This window comes from Stenella coeruleoalba, assembly GCF_951394435.1.
Source record: "Stenella coeruleoalba genome assembly, chromosome: 2".
NCBI lineage: Eukaryota > Metazoa > Chordata > Mammalia > Artiodactyla > Delphinidae > Stenella > Stenella coeruleoalba.
Genome location: NC_137147.1, coordinates 43066287 through 43090331, shown reverse-complemented (window position 1 = coordinate 43090331; position 24045 = coordinate 43066287). Strand labels below are relative to the sequence as shown.

The following is a 24045-nucleotide window of genomic DNA, read 5'->3' as shown; positions in this document are numbered from 1 at the left end:
GTCGAGGAAAAGCATTTTTAGGAGACTTGTCCAAGGCCGGGGCAGCAGGCCCGGAGCGGGCGGGCTTCGCGACAGCACCGTGGGAGCGCCTGTCCCGCCCATCCTTCCCGGGCCTCGCGTTGCAAGATCCAGGGTTGAGCCCCAAGGCCGAGGACAGTGGGTTGGGAGCTGGTGACTCCAAAGCCCTCTGCAACTTCCCCGCCCTACAGCCCCACCCATTAGCACGCGGTCTCCCCCGGGGCCCGTAGGAGACACCTTCGTCCCCGCCCCTCCACAGGTCACCTCCCTCCACGCCCCTTTCCCTCGGCCCCGGCAGCCGGCAGGCAGGGAAGTGTCGTAAAGCCAGGCCCAGGAAACTTTACCCGGGGTAACAGCCGAGGCGCTTTACGGCGACGGCGGCTGAGTGTGAGGCTTGGCGGCGGTGGAGGCAGCCGCGGCGGTGCGGGAGGCGGCGGCGGCCGAGGAGGAAGAGGAGTGGCGGCAGTGGCGGCGGGGACCTGTGCGGGGTGAGCCTGCGGTGGGGACGGGGAGGGGCCGCGGGTGACAGGGCTGGCGGATGGGCGCGGGCGGACGGGGACGGTGGCCGGCTGAGCAGCTGGGCGGCGCTGAAGAGTTGGGGGGGGCCCGCGGAATTGGGGCGCCAGCTCTGAGGGACGGTTTCTGCCTTTGTTTCCCCCCCAACCCTGGCCGCCCCCCGCCCCCCGCCCCCTCTATTCCGCGCTTGTCCGCCGGGTCTCATGGCTTCCCCTCTCGGTCTGTGTCTCCTCTAGGATGGCGGAGGTACCGCCTGGGCCTAACAGCCTCCTCCCACCACCAGCACCTCCGGCCTCGGCGGCGGCCGAGCCCCGCTGTCCCTTCCCGGCGGGGGCCGCCCTCGCCTGCTGCAGCGAGGACGAGGAGGACGACGAGGAGCACGAAGCCGGCGGCGGCGGCGGCGGGAGCCTGGCGGGCGGCGAGGCGACGGCGGCGGCCAAGGGGCATCCGTGCCTCCGCTGCCCCCAGCCGCCGCAGGAGCAGCTGCAGCTCAACGGATTGATCAACCCCGAACTGCGGCACCTCCGGACGGCCGCCTCCCTCAAGAGCAAGGTTTTGAGCGCGGCCGAGGCGGCCACGGTCACGGCCACCCCCGCCGGGGGCCCCAGAGCGACTGCAACAAAAGGAGCCGGGGTACACTCGGGCGAGAGCCCCCCTCCTTGCCTCCCCAATAATGCAAGAACTGCGCTCCCCAGCCCCGCAGAGGCAGCGGCGGCGAGCGATCCCGCGGCGGCCCGCAATGGACTGGCGGAGGGCCCGGAGCAGGAGGAGGAGGAAGACGAGCAGGTGCGGCTGCTGTCTTCATCCCTGACCGCCGGCTGCAGTTTGAGAAGCCCTTCAGGCCGGGAGGTTGAGCCTGGGGAGGATCGGACTATACGTTATGTCCGATATGAATCCGAGCTGCAAATGCCCGATATCATGAGACTGATCACCAAAGATCTGTCTGAACCCTACTCCATTTATACCTATAGATATTTTATCCACAACTGGCCACAGCTGTGCTTCTTGGTAAGTGGGTGGAACGAAAATAGGGTGAACCCAGCAGACAGATCCAGGCCGTGCGGGGCAGGGAGTGTGAGGGCAGGAGTGGCAGTGGATGTATCCTGCATTTCATAGTATGTTACGTGATGTAAAGTGCGTGTATGCACTCCTAATTATTTAATGAAACTGCTTTGGAGGTAAGGGTTCATGATCCGGGTTAACTTGATACTGATGTAAATGCAATAAGCCTGTGTGTTGCATGTTGGGGGTCTTGTATCCTGTTTACATTAGCTTATAATCATGTTTAACCGTCTTTAATTATCCTCCCTCATCCTCAAAGCACTTTGCAGTCATTTAATTTGAACATGGTTCTGTTCGGATACAGGCCTTATTAATCTCTCAATTACAGCCATAATCAGGGAAGAGTGTATGCATAAACATGTTTTGGTGAACATGATTGTCAGTAAACTTGCTGTGGCCACAGTGGAGAATTAAATCTTAGAAGCGTATTCCATAATTATGGAGATTGTTTCCTTTTACTTAAGCAGGGCAGTTAGCAGTTGTAGCCAGCCTGCTTTCTGGTGCACGGTTGCAGAAGGTGCTACTAACACTTCTGGTGGCTGAAAGACTCCAGAAACTTGAACAAAATACCCTTTTTGGGAGTGTAGGAAACTGTGAAATTGTTAAGTAATCTAATTTTTTTTTCTTTTTTTAAAAGAAGCTGGTCATAGATATGCTTAAGTTCTAGTACTATTGCTGGCTTGTGTGTAATGTAGTTGACAGAAATTTTTTGCTTAATATATGAGTAAAAAAGACTTGGCTTAACCAAACAAGCTGAATTTTTTTTTTTTTTGACTTACGTAGTACTGGTAGTACCAAGAGTTTCCCAATAATATTGACTAATTTCAGTCTGTATGAAACCTTTCACTTAAATATTGGTGGCAGGTATGTGCTTTATATCATGTACTCACAAGCATGTTGTTTCCATTGAATTTTATTGAAGAAAGACAACATGCTTTTAAGGAGTGCTTTATGATATGTGAAGGGAAAAGCCACTACCATTATTTGCTGTTTTAGAATTGACTTAATTGCATTTACTAATTCCCTGTAAGATGCTTTGACAATACTTCAGAAATCTGTCTTTTTGATTCTATAGCTTGGTAGTGATCTGAAAATATAACCTCAGTATTGTTGATAATGGTAACTGTGCTATTTTCTGCGTTCACTTTGCTAAACTTCAGTTTAGTATGTTTGTTTAAACTGGGACCTATTTTATATTCTACAAAACTGCTCTTACAGGATTCTAACCATTGCATCAAAATAGAAGTTCTAAGACACGTCTGTGTCAAATGAATATGGGAAGATGGTTTTCATAGCATTATTATAAATGTCATATCAAATGCTATTATAAATGCTGAAGATTGTAGATTGATTTAATTGTAAGTTAATTCATAAAAGCATACAATTTAGTTACAGTTTAAATAGAAATAGTGTATGTATTTCTGTTAATTCGAGAAAATAGTTGTGTATGTGTGATGATTAGTCAGCTTTTGAGTTCTGGTATTACCTAGACCTCTCTCAACTTGTCTGCCATTTTAAACTCTGATAAACTGAGTATTAGTAAACTTTACTTTGATTTTACATAGACTCCTCCCAATTCAACAGCTAATTTGAACTTTAACCCTTAATAGCCAGTTTGTTTAACATTAAACTCTCAATATCTAGAAATTGTGATAATATGCAAGTGGTTGACCTGTAAGGTTTACTAATGCAAGTATGGATCTAGACGTATTGAACATAAAACAATAGTTAAACAATCAGAGGCCATTTGGAACTGGGGCCTTTATATTGGCGTTTAAAAAATTTGAATTTCTCATGAGAACTAACTTAAAACAAATATAAGTGTATGTTTATTTCAATTCATATTATTTTAGAACTATAAAGGATCCTAGAGATAATCTAGTTCAGCTTAATTTTTTTTTTTAATGAAAAAAAATTAAAGACCAGAGTGACTTAAAATGTTCGCATCTCCAGATATTTAGGGTCCAGAGATGTAAAGCTAGAACCCAGGTCTCCTGGCCTGTCATTATGGAAACAACTAAGAAGCTGAAAAATGACATACCCTTGAGTCATTCAGCCAAGATCCTTGTGTCACCAAGTTATGCTTCACCAAGTAATAGTTGTCCTTGCAGACAACAATACTAAGAGACTAGAAATCTTCAGAATGTTCCTGGTTTCCATGAGTAACCTGCAGTGGATCAGATGGAATATATGTGGTTGGACCTTAGAAAATCGCCAATACTTGACCATATTTGACTAACAAAAGTGACAGTTTCTAATGATTCTTCCTAATAATTGTAACAGATGTGAAAGTATGGTACTGTACAAATGGGAGGCACTGTCATTTACTCTGTACTTAAATAATTTGTCTCTTTTGAGTTCATGGTATTTTCAGTTGTTGGTGCCTTTTTGAACTTCTTAAACTTATTACCAGTGATATACTATAGTACTTCTGTTATTTGTTCTAAATTTAAATTTCCAGATTCCTCTGTTTTCCTATTTGTGATATTCTGGAATTTGGGAATCTGTATTTCACACAGCTTGTATTTTTCAAGTTTTATAGATTGACAAGCATTTGGCCTTGTAGAGTTAAATTTTAATCTTGCCTGGAATTTTTCAGTTCCCATCCTTGAAAAAAAGAACACATTTTAATAGCATGAGTTCCAAATTTATGTGCAGAAGCTTTTATTTGTAAAAACTTAACATGCAGTTCAGTGATTCTTGTAAGTGTATATTCATCAGCAATTTACAGAAAAAATACAGAATTGGCCTTCCTCACTAAACATCTTACTAATGACAGTGAATCATATATTGGGCTTTTATTTTTAAATGATGTGTACAACTTGATTTTTGTTCCTATAGATTCTTGATTAGTAAGAACTCAATCTAGTCTAAGTGAACTAATATAATACTTTGCTTATTACTTTCTTGTCCGAGGACAAAGAAGATTTGTTTGAAATGCCTATCCAGTTTGAAAGTATTGTCCAGTTATAGTGTGTCTAGTGGTTTTAATTTTTTCCCCTTTTGGATGGTTTATTAACTGTGAAATGTAGCTGTCCTATAATTTTGTATCATAGATTGGTATAGATTTCCATTTCTCCTAGCTTATGAGGTCAGGTCAAAAATTTTTTAATGTACCTCTCATCTCTGATATATGCACACACACACACAACCACACACATCTATTTGAAATAAGTTATGTTCAAATCAGAAAATGCTGTTCAACCAGGCAACTTTGGTATATGTTTCAGGACTTAATACAGAAAGAAATTATACTTTTCAAAAGAATTTTGAAAGAACCAGATTGATATATCATGAATGAAAATGGAAATAACAGTTTTAGAGGTTTATTGACCCCAAATAATTTTGGAATGTGTTGATAAAACAGAAATGAATTAGTGTGGATTGTTGAATTTAATATCCCTTCAAAGTAAATCAACTATACTTCAATTAAAATAAGTAAATAAAATTAATATCCCTCCTGACCTAGTTTAGGCTTGCGTGAAATGGATTAGAATTATCCTGCCTAAAGATTTCTCCACAGTTGAAAAAAGCTTTTTAATCAATTTACAGAATGATGAACTAAAAAAAAGTCATAACAGATTCAAGATAAGAGAGGTATTAAGTGTAAATTGGGCTTTGCTTATTGATTTTTTTTTAACCCATTCCTGGTTTTTGTTGTTGAAATAGTTTCTGAAAAGTTAATTTTATTAAGAGATGATTTGAAGCTTTCATATTTTTTTTATGAGGGCTCTTTACAGCAAACAAGTATTTCTGTCTGACACATTATTAAACAATTGGAACTATTGCCCTGTATATTTACCAGAGTACAATATTTACTAGAACTTTTTGTTGGTGATGGAATTTTTGAAAAACATATTTTCAATGGTGATACTGGAAATTTTAATGAAAATGGAGGCTGATTAGCTTTTATTTAATAAGTAATCTTTGTGTGGAAGGCTGTACATTTTTATTAAAATAGAAAGCTCTGTAAAAATTACAGCTTTTGCTTTAATATGAAGCTTTGATTTTGAGATCTAGATATTCTGTGAGCTTTATGGCAATGACTCACACTGTCAGTAGAGCCCTAAAAATGAGACCATCGTATATCTAGTTTTTGTAGTCCTTCAATAACAAAAACCCCTTGGGTAGGATCTAAGGAATACCTTAAAAATAATCCTTTTTCTTTTAGATTTTTTTTCCCTGATCAAAATCTAACTATTATTCAGGTGTAAATATTATGTCTTATATCTGTCTTTCACTAAAACTTTATTATAATTAAATATAAATTTATAGTACTCTGTTGATAAGTTTCACAATATTTTGTGATATCTAATGAAAAGACTTTCTTAAAAAATTATTTTCACATGTTTCCCCTTTCCTAGATCTTAAACATGTAGCTCTTTATTGCAACTAATTGTAAGCACCTCATAAAGTACTTGAATGTTTACCATGTGGAAATTTGCTTTTTTTTCCCCCCTAGGCTTTAATAATGAGCCTAAGAAATTCATGTCCTAAAGAATGTTGTAAGATTTTAAAACTAGAACATTTGAAGGAGTTCTGGGATTTAGATTTCTGACACTTCTGTGACTGCTCTCTTGCTAGAATTCTCATTATTTCTTCCTCCCTCAGAAACACTGACCAATGGTTGGCTGCTGTTTCTGTGGGTAATTATGCAATACCTGATGGCAATGTATTCTTTGTAACTGTTTGTTTATTTTTAAGGCCATGGTAGGGGAGGAGTGTGTAGGTGCCATCGTTTGCAAGTTGGATATGCACAAAAAGATGTTCCGCAGAGGTTATATAGCCATGTTAGCCGTGGATTCCAAATACAGGAGAAATGGCATTGGTAAGAAAAATATTATGTCACAAAAAAATGCCTAAGTTATTTTCATTTTTTTTTTTTGAAGCAGAAGACTTAAATGTAAATAGTATGTAGAAATGAGCATGAAGCTGAGGGAAGAAAATTGATTGCTTTTATTTCAAAATATTTTCAAAATGTTTTAAAAATGAATTGTTTCCTTTATTACTGTTTAATTATTTGAGAGATTATCTTTCTAACAATTAGAAGGTGATCAGTTTTCATCTCCAGACATTTTTTTGATCATATCCAAACTGCTTTGCATTATACTAAGTTCTGCAGTTTTTAATAGCATTATTAGGGTGCTTGATCACAGCACTCAAGCAGCTGTGTGTACTTGGGTTAAATGGTCCTCAATCAAGGCAAAATTATGGAGAAATTGTTACCATTATTTAGTACTAGTCATCAAACATTATATTAGCAATTCGGGAAGGACCAGGAAAAAGGAGAATTGTTTCTTACTACTATTCCCAAACTCATCTCTTTCCTGGGCTACCTTTCCTGGCCTTTGCAGTTAATCTTATACTCATGGTTTATAATGGTCATTAGAATCATCTGGGTGGTTTAAAAACAAATGCTTAAGCCCCTCCCCTTGAGAATCTTATTTGTCCTGTTAGAAGTAGGGCTGAAGGTGGCTGTGATGTAAGCCTGTTAAGAACAGCTGTCATAGTGTCTAAGACCTACTGGCTCTTTGTTCAAGATGGAGGATCAGGTAGATAAGCACTTGTCTGAGCATGGCACATTCTGAGAGGTACTGAAGCTAAGTAAGTATTCATGAAAAAAGAGTTTGATGCCTGTACCAGTATTTAATTACTAGCAGTTTTGTCACTTGTAGTTTTTTCTTTTTAAACTATGAGTGTCCAGTTTAAGACTGCTTCACACAATCTGAGACATCATGAGAAGTCATTATGAATAGGTTTACTTAGTACATTAGGTTCAGCCAACTTTTCTTATAGTGTTAGTTTGCCACTAAGATGTTTAATGAATTGGGCTTGTTATACAAGCCAAGTTTGAGTCTTTGATGTATTAAAAAGAGCTGGTAAGGACTCATGGAAAATGATAGGCAAATTGCCTGGCTACTTCAGAGGGCAGAAACCAGTGCCTTGAAGATTGCATCCTGGCCCTCAGACATATTTTGTATGGCCCATGTAACGTGTGCTTGCTTGTATTCATGGTTTGAAAATTGAGAGAGAAAATTTGGATTTCTTCTCTTAAGATCAGATTTAGCATTTGTTTTCCCTTTAATGTGCTAAGTATACCTGACCCTAAACTAGGATACAGACACACCACTGACGTCATTTGGTGTGCCCAGGCTTACTATAAGGTTTGTGGAAACTAACACAGTGTCTTGGGCCCACTCTGGGTCACAGCAATTCTGGTGTGATCTTTGGCAAGATTGGCTCAAAGGTCATGGAGTGAGTTCTTACCAGCTGAAGAAGTTCCTGGGTTGCTCTGGCCATATCTTACCTTTTTTCTTGGAATTAAACAGCATTTACACCTGAGAAAAGGATATATATCAGGAGATAGGTCTTTCAAGAGGAAACTTGTATTGCTATGCACAGGTCCTATTGGGCTCTCAGTTTTAAGTCTAAATTTTTTTCCCCACTTATTTGAGATAATCTGTGTATCTCATTCAGGGTAGAACCCAGCATTTGACATTTCTTTGCTTCTTATGAGTATTATAATTTAGGTATCTTTAAGAAACTAATTACATTTTTTACTTCATTAATACTCAGCTCTGTATTCTAGGTACTAACTTGGTTAAGAAAGCTATATATGCTATGGTTGAAGGAGACTGTGATGAGGTAAGTCTTCCTAAATGTTTAAGACCTTTTATCCTGGGCTGTATTCTACTGGGTATTTTTATAAATAGCCCATAATAAATTGTACTGCAGATTTCATTGCAAGCTATTATTATACAAATGTAACGTGCTGAAAATTACATTCCGTTGAAAAACATATGAACTTTGACCTAGAACAAATTTTAAGATGATAATGGGAGCTAAAATTTGTGTCAGAATGTAAAGGTAAAATTTTAGATATTTTTAGTAAATGGTATTCAGAACTCTGATTTGTTATCAGTTAAATCATTTAAGGTAGCTCTTATTATAAACCTTATTGTAATTTACTTGTGTATTGGCCTTGGTTTCTCTCTAAATAATACTTTTTTTTTTTTTTTTCCTGTGGGCCAACTGTCAGCCCATATGAAGAACATTTCACATTTGAAAAAAATCTCTGCATTAAATAATAAGGCTGGAGGGAGGGAAAGACAACCACTTTTTAAATGTAGATCTATCTATAAATTAGCATAAAAGCGTCTTCTCTCTTCAGATTGTTTGTAAGGCCTGAAGGCAGGTAGTATCTTTGTATCCTGCAGCACTGTGCTTTACATACGGTAGGTGCTCAATAAATAATAGTGATGGTTGGGAATGTTAAGATTTACTATTATGTAATGTGGAAGGGGATAAGTATAAACTAGGGAAGTACAGATATCTTTAATATAACAGTGGTGACTAAGAAGGACCAGAGTTGTGCTAGTAATTTTATGAGCATTACTGCTAACACTTGTCTTTATTATTGGAGGGCAAATGTGCCTTAGAGAGTTCTCAAAATACTTGAAATTAGGTAATTTTTTTCTCAGACTGCAATAAGTAACTTGTTTTGGTTACTTTTTTTTTTTTTTAAGTGGGGTTTTTTTGGTACAGAATTTATTCACAGTCACTAACCATCATTATTTGTGTGTATTTGGGGTGCAAAGTCCTTTCTTTTACCATCTTCACGCTTTTCAACTCTTCATCTTTCTTTCCACTAATAGCTGCTATTAATCTTGCAGTTTGCATCCTCCCATTTTCTAAGCACATGTGAATGCAGATGTTTACACTTTTTTTTTTACAAATGAAATCACAGTTATTTTGCTATAACTGCTTTTTCCACTTAACAGTAACTCATGAACAGGATTCCATGTCAGTACAGATGTACAGCAGAGTATTCTCACGCTCCTTGTCCACATTCATAGTTCGTAGTTTGACAGATCACACTAAACCGTGGTTGTATGAGAAGGCCTACAGACATATTGGGCAGCACGGGGAAGACATCCTGGGATTTACGGATATTTAATTTTTTTACCCCGAATAAGAAAATTCACACATGGCAAAGGATCTCATATTCACAGCTTTTAATTTCAAAATGTAAAAGGTACAGTGATGATCTGTAAAAAAAAAAAAGTAAAAGATACCCTGATTATCTACATCATTGGTAACTAAAATTTGAGTATAAAATTGAATATAAATTTTTTCATCAGTGTAAGTCCAATATGGACCATGGCTATATTGGCTTAGACAGCTCATCAAGAATAGAAGTCAGGCTTCACAAAAGCTGCTTAACAGTTCGGAGAAATCTTTGGGATGATAAGACCATGTTTTGATCCTCTACTGAGTAGTGTGGTTCCCAGTGAACAGGGATGTTATAAGGAGGGAGTATTATGTCCCTTATGAAAGCCTTTTCTGAGTTATCCTAGTTACTGCCTATGAGACAGGTAGTATGCTTTACCTTAACTGATCAAATGTTTAAATAGTGTTGGTTTTTCTTTGAAAGTTCTGAGGAATGATGAGATTTTGGTTATATTGTTATAGTCTTAAGGTTAAGGCCTAAATTAGTGATACATTTTATGGTAGAACTATTCATTGTGGGCTTAAAATTCTGATTCATTTTTCTTACTTTTCAAGCAATGAGTTTTACTCAATCTTAGACTGAAATGGGTATAGTTCCATGAACTTATTTCTGTTGTATGGTTTTAAGTGGATGGTTTGTGCAGTTTGAATAGCTCTGCCTCTGGATTAGGGAAGTCTTCCATGGTTTAAAAAAATTGGTTATCTGTGCCCCATATTGTTCAGATAAAGGATTTGCTGTAGAAAGGGACAGAACTCTTGCTTACTCTTTATTAGGCTTTCCCTTTCCCTTTCATTGAGTTTTAAACCATATAAGCAACAAACTCTTCTGTCCTCTTTACCCTTCTAATTTTTGATGGTAGTGTGTTTGTTGGTTCTACTTCCTTATATTACCATCTCATCCTGTTTGGTTTGGTTTCTTTCCCCTCCACTCCAGTGTAACTACTTTGTATTTGCTAGACCCAGTAGCTTCTTGGTCTTCCTCTGCTTATTAAAATGCTTCTCAGTCTTTAAGACCCAATTCAGATATCAACAACTCCTTTTAAGTTTTCCTTGAAAACCACCTTCTGTGGTTTTCTTTACCTCCCTTTCTGTAATACTTACTATGCTTAAATTCTTCAATTTACTTGTTCAGAGACTGTGCCTTAGCCACTGAGAGCAGAGATACCTTTTCTTGTTTACTGCTGTATTCTTAGTACTTAGTACAGCATTTGTGATAGAGTACATGGTTCATAAATATTGGTTGAATGATCAGTTTTGTGTTTACAGTATCTTATCTATGCCTCTTTTTTTGGGGGGGGTGGACTTTTGAATTTCGATTTGTCTATTTTTTCATTAAAAAAAATTGTTTTTTAGTTCTTTTCTTTTTTTAGTTTTATTTTTTTATACAGCAGGTTATTAGTTATCTATTTTATACATATTAGTGTATATATGTCAATCCCCATCTCCCAGTCTAATTAGTTTTTAACTTGTCTTTCTCTCTAAGCTTCTAAGAACAGCAATCGTCTTTTTTTGTGTGTGTGTACATAAAAAAAATATCTGAAAAAAATATATATCTGCAGGGTTAACCAAGTTATTAAAGTACCCTTTGATAAAACAATTATATATAAAAATAGTTTTGTATATAATTCATGGTTCTGAGGAAAACTTTGAAATTATAATTCTCCAAGAATACAATGACCAAATTATAAAATAACTGACATGTGATGTTACTTTCATTAAGTTAGATCAATCTTCCTTTCTTTTAAAGTGTTAAGAAATTTTGACAAATTATCAGAAAGACATTTGTGAAGGGTTTTAAATTACATCTTCTACTGCTTAGGTCGTGCTGCTGTTTTTTCAATCTTAGAGAGATTTTTGAATCTATGAGCCTATTAAGAGAGATACATTTGGAAATCTCTATGAAGCTTTACTGTACACATCCAGTCAATTTTTACTTTCTGTTCTGTTTGCAGAATTTATTTATGACCTTGAGTCATGTTTATATTGCTTTTGGTTGCCACTTGTCATTTTAAGATAAATTCAGAGTGAATTAAACTGAGGTTAGTTGAAATGTAGATCTGTACATTTCACAGAGTTGAAATGTAGATCTTGCTTTTGCCCAAGTAACAATGGTATTATTCTTCTGGTCTAATAGATCTTTTCATTTTGCCTTTACTATGACTTTCCTAACTTTTTATATCAGAATTAGACATGTTTAAACAGCGTAGCTAAAGATCTTTTCCATTTTGTGTATATTTGGATCTGACTAAAAAGTTATAGCATCAGAAAAAGAAACAGGTGGATTCATTACTTCATGAGTAAGAAATGCATTACCTGTATTGCTAAACTAGCTTGAATTTGGTTACTCCTCTATGTGGTCTGGCTGCCAAACATTTAGTGGCTACTAGGAGAAGCTTCTTGAGCTTGGGTTTTACATTAGGGGAGACAGTAAGAAAAATATATACAAATAACATGAATGAGTTTTCTTGTGTACCTAAAATAATGAACCCACATGGTGGCCATTTACTTTTATGTACTTTTTTGGGAAATAAATTAGAATGAATGGAGCAGCATGATGAACAGTACTTTTTAAGCTGTAGATGTCCCTGAAATGTTCACCTCTGGAAATTTAAATTTCAAAATTTTTTTTAGATTTATGGTATGGTTACTACGATATTAATACTCAGAACTAACTCATAAATGATGAAAATATACTGGAATCAGAATTTCTTAATGGAGGTTAAGTGTGCAGTATGTGACCTTAAAACATTTTTAGTTGACCAGCATCTTCCTATTTTCGTCTATCCCCAGCCCCTTGGAGCCACCATTCTACACTCGGCTTCTATTAAGTTTGACTGTTTTAGTTTCTGTATATAAGTGAGATCACGCAGTATTTGTTTTTCTATGTTTGATGCATTTCACTTAGGGTAATGCCCTCCAGGTTCACCCGTGTTGTCACACTGGCAGCACGCACCACTTTATCCATCCATTTGTTGATGAACATTTAGGTTGTTTCCTTATCTTGGCTACTGTGATAATGCTGTAATGAACATGGGGACCTCTTTGAGGTCCTGATTTTACTTTCTTTGGTTGTATACCCAGAAGTGTGATTGCTGGATCATATGATAGTTCTATTTTTAATTTTAAGGAACCGTCACACTGTTTTCCATAATGTCTGTAGCAATTTACATTCCCACCAACAGTGGGAAATTTATTTAAATAACCAATAATAAACCTGTTACATGTTAACAAAATAACATACATTTTATAGTAATGTACAAGATGACTTTTAAGCTTTTTGTGTTTAATAATTATATGTTTAACATTTTTAGTTTCATTGGAAACATATAGTTTGGCTGTGAGACAGGGCAGCTAGGTAAGGAACAGAGTAAAATGGAATTATTTAAACTGTAAGGATTTTTGGTTGAGTAGTTTGGCCTAGTTAAAGATCTGGATATGATAAGCCTGGGTTCTAGATCCATCTTCTGTCGATATAGTTGTGTGATTATAGGAAAGTCATTTAACTTCTTAAATCTGTCTCTTTGTGCAATGTAATGGTGGTTCTGATCTTAAAGGGATGTTATGAAGAGCAGTAAAATTGTTCAGTCAGATTGTCGGTGTAAGGCCTGTGAGGTGCTAGACAATAAAATAGTGCTTGCCGTCCCTCCAGGAGCTCCTAGCCTGTAATATTAAAAAAGGTTTTCTAAACTGTAATGGTTTGGCTCATCCTGACAATGGTTTGTTCCTGAGAGAATCCGTAGAACTTCACTGTAACCCTTATTTTCTGTTAAGTAGAATTCAACTTAGCCAAGTTTCTTTAGGATTAAAATAACCTTATTATGCTTTGGCTTCCTATATAATATTCCCATGATGTGAACTAAAAGAATAATTTTATAGAGAGTTTCCAGTATAAACCCAGATCCTCTTTTAGTATGTTTATAAGAATTTCGTAATTAAGTGTTAAAAAGTAGTTACTTCTTTTGTGGCGTTTTCTGTTGTGTCAAATAATACATGATCTCTTTGATTAGAGAATGTGAGTGTGCTGAGAGAATCTTTTCATTTTATCCAAGGTGTTAGCACTTTGTGTAATGTTTTTCTGTAAATTGGGCTTTATTTTATTAATCCGTTAGGATGCCAACAAACCTGAATTCAACTCTTAACTTACACGTCAAGTGTATATTTATGTAGCTATAGTTAGCCTCAGCTGTGTTTTGAATATTTTAGATTGCTGGATATTAATGAATATGGACCTGGATCCCCTTCATTATGTTAGATCTCCCATTCACTGCTTTGTTTTACTTTGGGGTGCAATCACAGGTACAGAAGAGTGGATACTATTAAGCTCTAGTTCACATTTGGAGTCTGGTTTATTCTTGTTCTACTGGTGGCCTTGAGTTTCATTCACTTGTAAGTTAGAGATATATCTGTTTCGTAGGGTTCTTGTGAAAATAACATTATGACATATGCATGTAATATGAGATAATGCATGTGAAATGCTTTACGTAGCACTTAGTAAGCCTTCAAAGAGTATTATTTTTTTTACACTGTCGCTCTCCTTTTTATTTCTGTGAAATCAGTTCTAAGTTTTGAGTTGTTGCAGCTTTATTGCTTCTCATATTGTTTTGATTTAACATTTTAGCTGTAATTAGGTGCTGGCATAAAACAGAATTCTAGGAATTACTCAAGAGAATAGTTCCAAACTGGTAAATTGCATTGACCAGACTGGGGTGTTCCAAACTGGAGGATGGCATACATTACTGAACATTAAATTCCATTTTTTTAAGAGCAGAGAGAAATTGTTGACTTTTTATTTTCATCTTGAACCAGTTTGCTTGCTGTATAACTTTTATAGGAACATTTTCCCTTGATCTTGAACTATTAATGACTTGGTTTTAGATCTTTTTAAAGTTTGGATTAGTGTGTGATTTGCTCTCATGAGTTGTTTGCATAGGTAATTGCTGTAAGATGATACTTTCTGTTTGAGTACTCTGGTCATTTAAAAGCGTGGCAGTACTTTCGTTTGTTTCCTATTTATGTAATGTATGTAATATAATGAAAGGTACTAAGGGCATATATAATTAACAAATGTTTAAGAGCCTTCTATGTGTCAAGCAGTGTGTTACGTGCAGAGGAAATGGCTGTGAACAGGGTACCCATGATCCCTGTCCTTGTTGGGCTCACCAGCTGGGAAAGATGTCATACTCATCAAACATTGAATGAAAGTGCAGTTGAACAAGGAGCAGTGCCAAGTGCTGTGGGGTAGTATGAAGGGAAAGAGATACTCTACCCAGTCTGGAAGTGACATGCTAAGGCCAAAAGCAAGAAGAGGAGGATGGGAAGAGTGTTCTTCCAGACAGAAAAAACAGCTTATGTGAAAGGTCTAAGGTAGGAAAGATAATGGTGGGTTCCAGAAACTTAAAGTTTAGTGTTGATCGTGGCGAATAACGGGGGGAGACCTAAAACACAATTAGCAAGGTAGGTAGAGGCCATATCTTGACGGACCTTTTAGGTCTCTTTAGATTACTGTTAGATTGTGGACGTTTTCTTGAGGACAAAAGAGAGTCAATAAATGATTGTAAGCAGGGAATTAACGAGCATCACTGTACCTAGAGTGGGAGACCTTTGGGTTAGGAGGTTCTTGTATTTATAATAAAAGTTGATGGCAGCTTAGACTAGAATGTTGTCAATGGGGATAGAAAGAAGAGGATCAGTTTAGGAGAGATTTAAGAGAGAAAATTGAAATACTCAATGCCTGGATGTATGTAGCGGGGTGGAGAGGAAGGAGGTACAGAGATGACTCTTAGGTTTTAGGTTTGAGGCATTGATGGGATGGAGATCTTGTTACTGATGTGCGGAATTGTAGAGGAGTTGATCATGAGTTTTTTGGATCCGATGAGTTGAAGTACAGTCTTTTCTCTATTATTTATATCTGTTGCTTGAATTCTTGTCAGATTTTTTTTTTTATAGCTTGCGATAGAACAGGAAGAGACTCGTAGGCTTTACTTGGGCCTCTGTTTAATTATACTTTGCCCTTTTTTCCCACTCCAAACACCTCGGGGTTATAACATCCCGACAGTAACTGTGACTCACTGTGTTGATTCTCAGTGAGGTAGGTAGAGAATCAATAGAAAGGCAAATAGAGCTATGTATGTAAAAGTTGGGAGGATGGGATAGAGGATATTTTGGTAGGGGAAGGTAGAAGTAAAGTAGAAGAACATCACATAATAGTCAAAAGTATCAGTTCTTCATTGTCAGGGCCACTGGTTCAGTAATATTTTAAAAGACCCAGATAGAAGTTAATACCTCTGTTAAGTGTTGATATCCATAGTGTCTAGACATTCTCAGAATGTAGTTCTCAGAATGTCGTCCCCTTACCAGCAGCGATCCACATCACCTGGCAATTTTTAAAAAACGCAGCTTCTTGGGCACCACCCCCAACCTACTCAGAAACTCTGGAGGGGAGGTGCAGCAATCTATTTTAATAAGCCCTCCAGGTACACTAAAGTTTTGGTACCTTTGATCTAGGTTTGGTAAACTTTCTCTACAAAGAGCCTGATAGTAAATATTTTAGGCTTTGCAGCCCACAGGTCTCTGGTGCGACTGCTCAGGTCTGCTTTTGTATTGAGAAAGCAGCAATAAACATCATGCAGACCAATGGACATGGCTGTGTCTCAATAAAACTTTATTTACAAAAACAGGCAGTGGGCATATTTGGTCTAAGGACGATAGTTTTCAGACTCTGGTCTTGACTGTAGACAAATATGGTAGTTGTCGCCAGGATAAAGGATGACATATTAATGAAAATATAGGAGTTGGAGGTCAATCTGAATAGTTTCAAGTACTGGTTTATTTTCTTAAATCTTTGATTGTTGATTTTTTTCTTCATTTTTTTGTCACACTATACAGGGAACGAATTCATCTTTGTTTTAGTATAAAACATATATTCTCATTGCCAAAAATTCCAAACATTTCACAAAAATCAATAGAAAAGAAAATGTCCCCAGTGTTCCCACCCCACCCTTGACTTTTATAATTCTGATGACTGTTTTTCTGGGTTCTTCCTGTACGTCATTAATATTTACTGTTTTCACCATCAACTTTAAGACAATTAAATGTAGTTTCTTTTTCTTAAATATTTGATCTTATTGTTTATAAGTGATTTGTCAAATTATGAAATTATAAATTAGTTTCAAATATTATAAAATTATAACTTAGTTTTCTCTCTTTTTTTGAAGGTTGTTTTGGAAACAGAAATAACGAATAAGTCTGCTTTGAAACTTTATGAAAATCTTGGTTTTGTTCGAGATAAGAGGCTGTTCAGATACTATTTAAATGGAGTTGATGCACTGCGACTTAAATTGTGGCTGCGTTGAGAAACTGACATCAAGGAACAACTTTCCAACGATGCAGAATCGACCTTTGCATGCAATGCAATTTGTACAGAATTGCTTTGCAGGTGGATTTAGTGATTTCCATGCAGCTCTTATCTGTCAGTGTCTCATTTGAGTGTCGCACAATATTTGTTGCACTTTGGCATGGCGCATTTGTTCTGAATTAAAAGAGATTGTTTTAAACTTAAAGAGTTCTTTTGGTACCAACAAGATGTGCCAGTTGATAGCCAAGACTTGTTTGTTCATTTGCAAAGTCTGCTGACATTGTTATTTACACAGTGATAATTTTATCACAGAACCAGGAAGTGGAACATGATTTTTGTTCCTTAAAAAAGCCAATGTAGATTGTAAAAATCTCTGAGTATACTAACATTTCACACGAAACCTGCCATAGTTTTCTGAGGGGGTGGGGGAAAAGCTTCAATTTTAGGTTTTATTTTTTCAATATTAAATTTCCATTCTTGAATATTGGTACCTCAGTGATTAGTGAATGAAAAAAAATGTTATGTAGGGTTGGGTGTGTCTTAACAATGAGTAAAGATAACAATTAAATTGCGTCTGCCAGTGCCTGTGTAGATAAGTATATTTGTCTTCATCTCTATAGTTTTTGAATGCATGCTACCTTTTCCTTTTCTTTAAGGCCTTTGCAAGCAAACTTTTGTTTTTATTTAAATTCTAAATTTGGTAATAAATTATTTCAGATTTTTATAATTTGGATACTTTTTCCAGGTGAGTGACAGAGTGGTTTACTGTAGAAGTCCCTTCTTTTCTTACAGTAAGAAGTTGAATCTACTTGGAAAATCTTTGAGAAATGACTCAAAAGGGATGAGAAAAGTTGATGAAGCCGGGAATTGCTGGGTTTTAGATGCACTTTTTTTTGAGAGTGAGGGAATTTTTGGAAAAGAGTAGAAAAATTAATGTAAATTGGTATGATTTTATTTAATCAAAATTGTTACTAAGCTGTGAGGAACAGCTTTTACAAAGTAGTTGGAACTTTTTTCCCACTTGGTTTGGATTCACATTGCTTCCATTTCTTAAAATGCTTCGCTTTTGGTTCTTGGTCTTGAAAATAAATTCCAAGGTGCACTGTATCTGTTTTAAACTGATTTTATTTTCTTTTCACTTACTTGTGCAAATTCTTGGGGGAGCTTTGCTTTATTAGTTCCCAGAAGAACTAAAGGGAGAAATGGAAAATTCTTGGAATGAGTTCTATAGGTTTTCTTAATAGCCATCACCATGTTCATTAGTTACATTGTGTTTTGGCCAATCTGTGCAATGTAATTAATTTTAAAGTTGATTGCTTTCAATGGAGTCAGGAAACCTGTGATGGATAATTTATTTGACTGGAAAACCTAGGTACCCATTAAAGAAAAGATTCATTCTCTGTGAAAAATGTTTTGTAGGAATGTATTGTTTTTTCATTAATTTGGATATGCTTTACTTCTGCTCTAGGATTTGGTTTGAATTTTATTTTATGGCTATAATTACTGTATTTTTAAAAACCCTACCTCCATTAACAGTTGGTAAAAGCCCCCTTTCAGGAAAGTTTGTTGCCTTTTTGTTATGTTTTTTTTTTTTAAGGGAAAGCTGCTCCTTGCTCAGTGTAGTGTCTTGAAAGTGAACATGGTGACAAGTATTTTTTAAATAAAGATACATAAATTTGGTGAAAATAAAATCTTCCTGTTGATGGGATCATTTATAATTCCTTATTTTTAAAGAAAACTTTTTCTTTTCATTTTATATTGCCTTGAAAGTTTAATGGGCAGAATACTGGTTACATTTAAAATATGAAGACCACACAATACTCAGCTTTCCAGGTGACCATTTTGAGTGCGTTTTTGGTCAGACTTCATTTGGACTCTAGCACTTAGAGGAATACCAATCATAATGATGATCCTGTTATTCTTAATATGGAGGGAATTGAACTAATAAAATAGTTCAGTACTTTCATTATCAAATTTTATCTCACCACTTTATATTTGACTTGCTGGTTCATAGGTAATGATTGTTGATGAATGTACATTTGCTTGACTCACTAATGAGGACAGTTCTAAAGTAAATACATGCTAGATTTTTAGCTCAGCCATTAATTTTTTGGCAGATTGTCAATGAAACCATCACTACTGACCTTTTCACCCAGAATTGACCAAATTTTGCTGAATTGACTGGGTGTTTTAAACACAAACTTAACTGTGTGACTGAAAAGTCAAATGGTTGTCATATTGTTTAGCTGGTGTTTGTTGAATATCTGTGTCTACCTTATGTCTTTAATTGGGTGTGCAGAAATTGTTTACTTAAGTGGACTAAAATTTTATCCTCTAGCATGGTAACCCAGCACCAAAATTAAGTCTCCATTTCAGGTGAAGTAGCATCAAACATTAACTTAATTTTTGATATTGGGCTTTCATTTTTCTTATATAATCTTAAAACAGCTCCACTTAAAATTGATAGAGTGAGTTCACTTGGCTAAAACTGAGCAAAATTGGTGCAACTTTCTTTTAATGGGGTGCTGCCTCTTTAAGACTGACTGTACTATCCACTGACACTGGTTTGGCAGTTGCTACTGCTGAACATTTTTATACATGCTACCATGAAGCTATATATGTTAGTATTGAAGAAGCTAACGGGTATACTACCATTTTAATGTGTGGGCTGACTATAATTTCCCTTACATTAGGATGAAACTAGAGAATTCCACAGATCATAAACCAGACAGTAGTTTTGAAGCTGAAGCCAGCAAAAAAAAAAAAAAATTACTATTAAAAAATTGGTTCTAATATTTTCTGCCTCTTCCCTAAAGTACCCTCCCCATTTGCTTGACAAATCTATGTAAAGAAGTTTGTTTGTCACATGTTTTAACTTTACCTTGCCCTGTGTTATGGTATTGGCTGACATGTATAAGACTGGATGTGTATATTTATTATGGTGTCTAAAAATCATAAAGTTCATCACTTTCCAGGAGCATAGATAAAAGCAAATTGGTAGTGCATCAGAGTTACTTTTCAGTGCACCATGACATCACTAAAATGAGTGCTATATTGTTATAGGGCTTTCAGGTTTGTAAAAATATAACCGTAAATTATATTGACGTCAGATATGAGTTGAGTATCTATAAAATATCATGTGTATCTCAAAATATTGGACTGCTGTTTGATGACTGGATATTGCTGCATAATTTTCTTCTATTGTCCCATATCCTTTTGGAGAGAGAGTTTTAATGGGATTTGAAATGTGCAAGCTGTCTAAATAAGATGCAGTCAAATAAAGTATGGTTAAGTTGTGTTTGCATTTTTCTTTTAGATACAGCTGTGTGCATTTTATGTTCAAGTTGTTTTACTTTCACCTACTAAGAAGAAAAAAGAAAAAAATAGGCAATCTATTTTGTTCCCCACTTCCTGCCTTGCATCTAAGAGTTATTTGGAAGAAGTGATACACAATTGTTATCTCTCTCACCTTGTGTTCTGACAAATTTGAAAATAACAACATGAACTTGATCTTACTAAAAGTATTCAGAGTTATTAGTCAGCTCATATATCAGCTATCAATACAAATGAGAGCATTTTCTCATGCATTAAACCAAAACTTGTTTTTCTGTCCTTGTCCCATAGCAATTTATTTGTAAGACAGTTTTTATTTTAATTTACTCTTTTTTGTTTATACTTAAATAACGTTTTGTTTTGTTTTGTTTTCCCCTTGCTAAGACCAAAGGAAAATAGAGCAATATCTAAAGGGCTTTTTGTCCCATTCTTGTGAGATTTAAATGGCAGTTATGTATTCTTTCATATTTCAGGGTTTATGGATATTAGTGGAAGAAGAGATCTGTTTTAATTGGGACTGCTAAATTACTCTCATCATGCCTGTCAAATCTGCACTTTGTTCTTTTATACTCAAGTAGTGAAAATATCTGAGTTCCTGTTTTACTTGGGCCCTATATGGAATTCTAAATACTTCATAAATTGTCTTAATAAGGACCAGAAAGTTGATACCGTTCTTTCACACCTATGAACAGAGATCAATAATAACCTGTAGCCTAGAGATGTAGTGATACTTTTAAGCAACTTTTTAAAAATGAGTTTGAAAAATTTCATGAGCAGATAGCACAATGCACTTTCTTCAGATTCAGAGCCGTCCCATAGCACTTTTTTTGGATAGAAATGTTAATTTGTGCTCTCCAATATGATAGTCACTAGTCACGTAGCTACTGAACCCCTGAAGAAAGGCTAGTATGATTGAAGAACTGAATTTTTAATTTTAATTAATTGAAATTTACACAGCCACATGTGGTTTAGTGGCTCCTGCATTGGATAGCATAGCTTTAGATAATATTTAGACAGCAATAACTGAGGAAAACAGCTTTTGAAAAGGATTTTTTTTAAAACTATCTAATTCATTGAAGAATGAAATAGGATCATGATTAAAAATTACCTCTGAGCAATATACTCTATACAAAAGAGTATACCTACAGTATTTATGACGAAAACCTATTTCATTAAAACAGTATTTGTCACCACCCCTCTCCCTGCTTTTGCCGTGAATTAGCCATTCTGAGAAAAGCAGCCCTTGCAGTTTTTGTTATTTGGTAGTTCTCTGGGTTGCAGAGGTTCCGAGATTCAAGTGCCAAAAATTGGTTTCTGATGAGACGCCTGTCTTTTTAGCATTAAAATATTTTACATCATTAAGCCTAATAACTTGTCATTTTAGATGAATTTGAAATAATTTTACCTGTAAATGAGATTGGTCATTTCTCGTTTTATGAGTGGTCAAACTGAAACATGGAGGTGTGTCATGTTTACACTTTTTTTTGTTCCTAAATTCTAGAAGATTATGTATGTTGATACAAGGGCAAGTGTTTTTGTTTCTGAGAGAACCAGATTTATTTTCCTGTGTTCTCTGGCCACGATGTGTCAATCTTGATTCTAGCTGGACATCTCGTAAGTGTAATTCATCAAAAGAGCAGGCGTGGAGATGGGAAACACCTGGCAAAAGGGAGTGCCAGACTTGGTATAGCCTGTTAACACTGCTGGGGAAAGAGCTCAAGGCACACGTTCTATTGATATGAATCAGTGTTTAATCTTCATGTGAAAAAGACCTAGGAATAATAAAGATCACCAAAGTGCCGAAATCTACCTTCTACTACTTAGAAAAATGTAAACAATGCAGGGTTAAAAATGTAAGGTTTTTATAATGCTAAGAAATAAGCTCGTTTTTAGTTGATGATGGATTTTTATGACTACCTCTTTGCTGTATGAATATATCTCAATTTTTTAATACCTCAATTTCCTGAGAATCTGTATGTATGTTTTGTAAATAAAATAATTTACCATATGCTAGAGAAAGGACATGGCTTTTAAAGAAATTGTATAAAGACATTTGTGACTGAATTTGTTACACAGTGAATCTATTTGAAATTTCTTAAAAACAGCCTTTTCTGGCCCCCTTGACTGAGGTTTTCTTTTTTGGTTTTTTTTTTTTTGGTTTGTTTTTTTGTTTTTTTTAGTAAACATATTCTTATTTAGCGAGATCTGTGTTCCAGGATGCGTGTACCCTCATTTGTTCATTTATAACTGCAAAGATTTGTATGTCTCCTGTGTTTTCCTTTCATGCCAAAGAAATTCACCCTTTTAAAAAAAGTCAGCAGGTTGCACGAACTGAAAAAAATTTTTTGCCCCTTAGATAGGAGTTCTTAAGAAGCTTTATTTCCTAAGATTTAAATATTTTCCAAAGGAAAATATCTTCAATTTTTTAGTTAAAACCAGTAGTAAAAATTTGTAAAAATACTTGTGTTTTTAGGAATGCACTAGTTCTGTAGGAAACAATATTGGCAATGTTAAGGAACTGTGCTGCTTTAAAATCCACAGTTGTATGAAGCTGATACAAGATATAAAGTAATTGCTAAATTTTATGTATGTTTGTGAACTGCTCAGGGTTCAATGCCCTAACATAGGTGATCACTGACATCTGTAGGGCCAGATAGCCTGTGATTGTACATGTTTGTTGATCATTTTAAGGGAGCTGAAGTTGCTGCCTTAAAGCTAAACCTGCTGCCTTAAACTTTGCTACCTCCCTCCCTACAATCATGGCTGTAAACAGTGACTCAACGGTCAGCTAGCATTATATTTGATTTTATTGTGAATGCTAATAAAATAAAATTTGTAAGTCCACCAAGTATTGACTTAACTAGGTAAATGTAAATTGATTTCAACCTTGTCTTTGGCCAAGTCTACTTGATAGCTTATGATAATATGAAATGAAGTACACCAATATGGATGTGAGCATTGTGTTTGAGTTATTGTGAGAATAATTATTTTCTTCATATTTGGAACTGTTAATGAGCATTCAAGGTGTTTATTTCCATCAGATGATACTGAGCAAGTTTCTTAACCTCTGTAAACCTTTAGTGATAAATACTTGATAAGCTTAGTGCAAAGAATAAATGAAATAATGTATGTAAATTCACCTTAACAGTACCTAGTAGCCTAGTATATAGTAAATAATAAACGATAGCTATTATTAATATATATACCATAGTAGTATATAGTAATTTTGTATTTCGGTACTGGATTTTATAGCACCATTTAAATGGTAAAAGTCATCTAAATATTAGATCTTATGAGAATAGCCCAGACTGTAGCAAGTGAAGAGAAAAACTGTGTGTACAAATACACACAGACGCACACACAAATCCTTAATCATATAACCAGTATTAAAACTCCAATTTCTAGAAAATTGTTTTTAGTAGCAGTATGGAGATGCATAAGAAGTAAATATATAGAATACAGAGGAGGTTACTCTTTCAAAGAGGAAAGATTTCTGTTACAAGGACATTAGACACCTTAGTAGACAAGTTTGGAGGTACAGACAAATGATTATAGGAAAGAAAATTAGTGGAAAGTAGAGGTAAGTTTGAAAGTAGGGGGCTGTGTCTTGCATATCCCAAATACCTAGTGTTTTTCTATGAGCATAATAAGACACAAATGTTTATTGGGGGAAAAATGGGGTAGATAAATATGGTGCAATTGCCAACAGCAACAAAGGAATGACTTTTAGAAAGGGTTGGGTTTTTGAAATG

At 36.1% G+C, this 24045-nt stretch overlaps 1 protein-coding gene across 1 annotated transcript; it reads left to right on the top strand.

Annotated features, from left to right (window-relative positions):
- Positions 1-332: 332 nt before the first annotated feature.
- NAA30 (N-alpha-acetyltransferase 30, NatC catalytic subunit) lies at positions 333-23437 on the top strand. Its single transcript, XM_079912901.1, has 5 exons — positions 333-506; positions 771-1542; positions 6301-6424; positions 8186-8241; positions 16821-23437. The coding sequence occupies exons 2-5, from the start codon at positions 772-774 to the stop codon at positions 16956-16958; spliced, it is 1089 nt and encodes a 362-aa protein (XP_079769027.1). The 5' UTR covers positions 333-506; position 771; the 3' UTR covers positions 16959-23437.
- Positions 23438-24045: the final 608 nt, after the last annotated feature.

Coding starts and splice junctions, on each gene's coding strand:
- NAA30 (XM_079912901.1), top strand. CDS start 772: ATGGCGGAGGTACCGCCTGGGCCTAACAGCCTCCTCCCACCACCAGCA. Junction 1,543..6,300: donor GGCCACAGCTGTGCTTCTTG/GTAAGTGGGTGG, acceptor TTTATTTTTAAG/GCCATGGTAGGGGAGGAGTG. Junction 6,425..8,185: donor ATACAGGAGAAATGGCATTG/GTAAGAAAAATA, acceptor TCTGTATTCTAG/GTACTAACTTGGTTAAGAAA.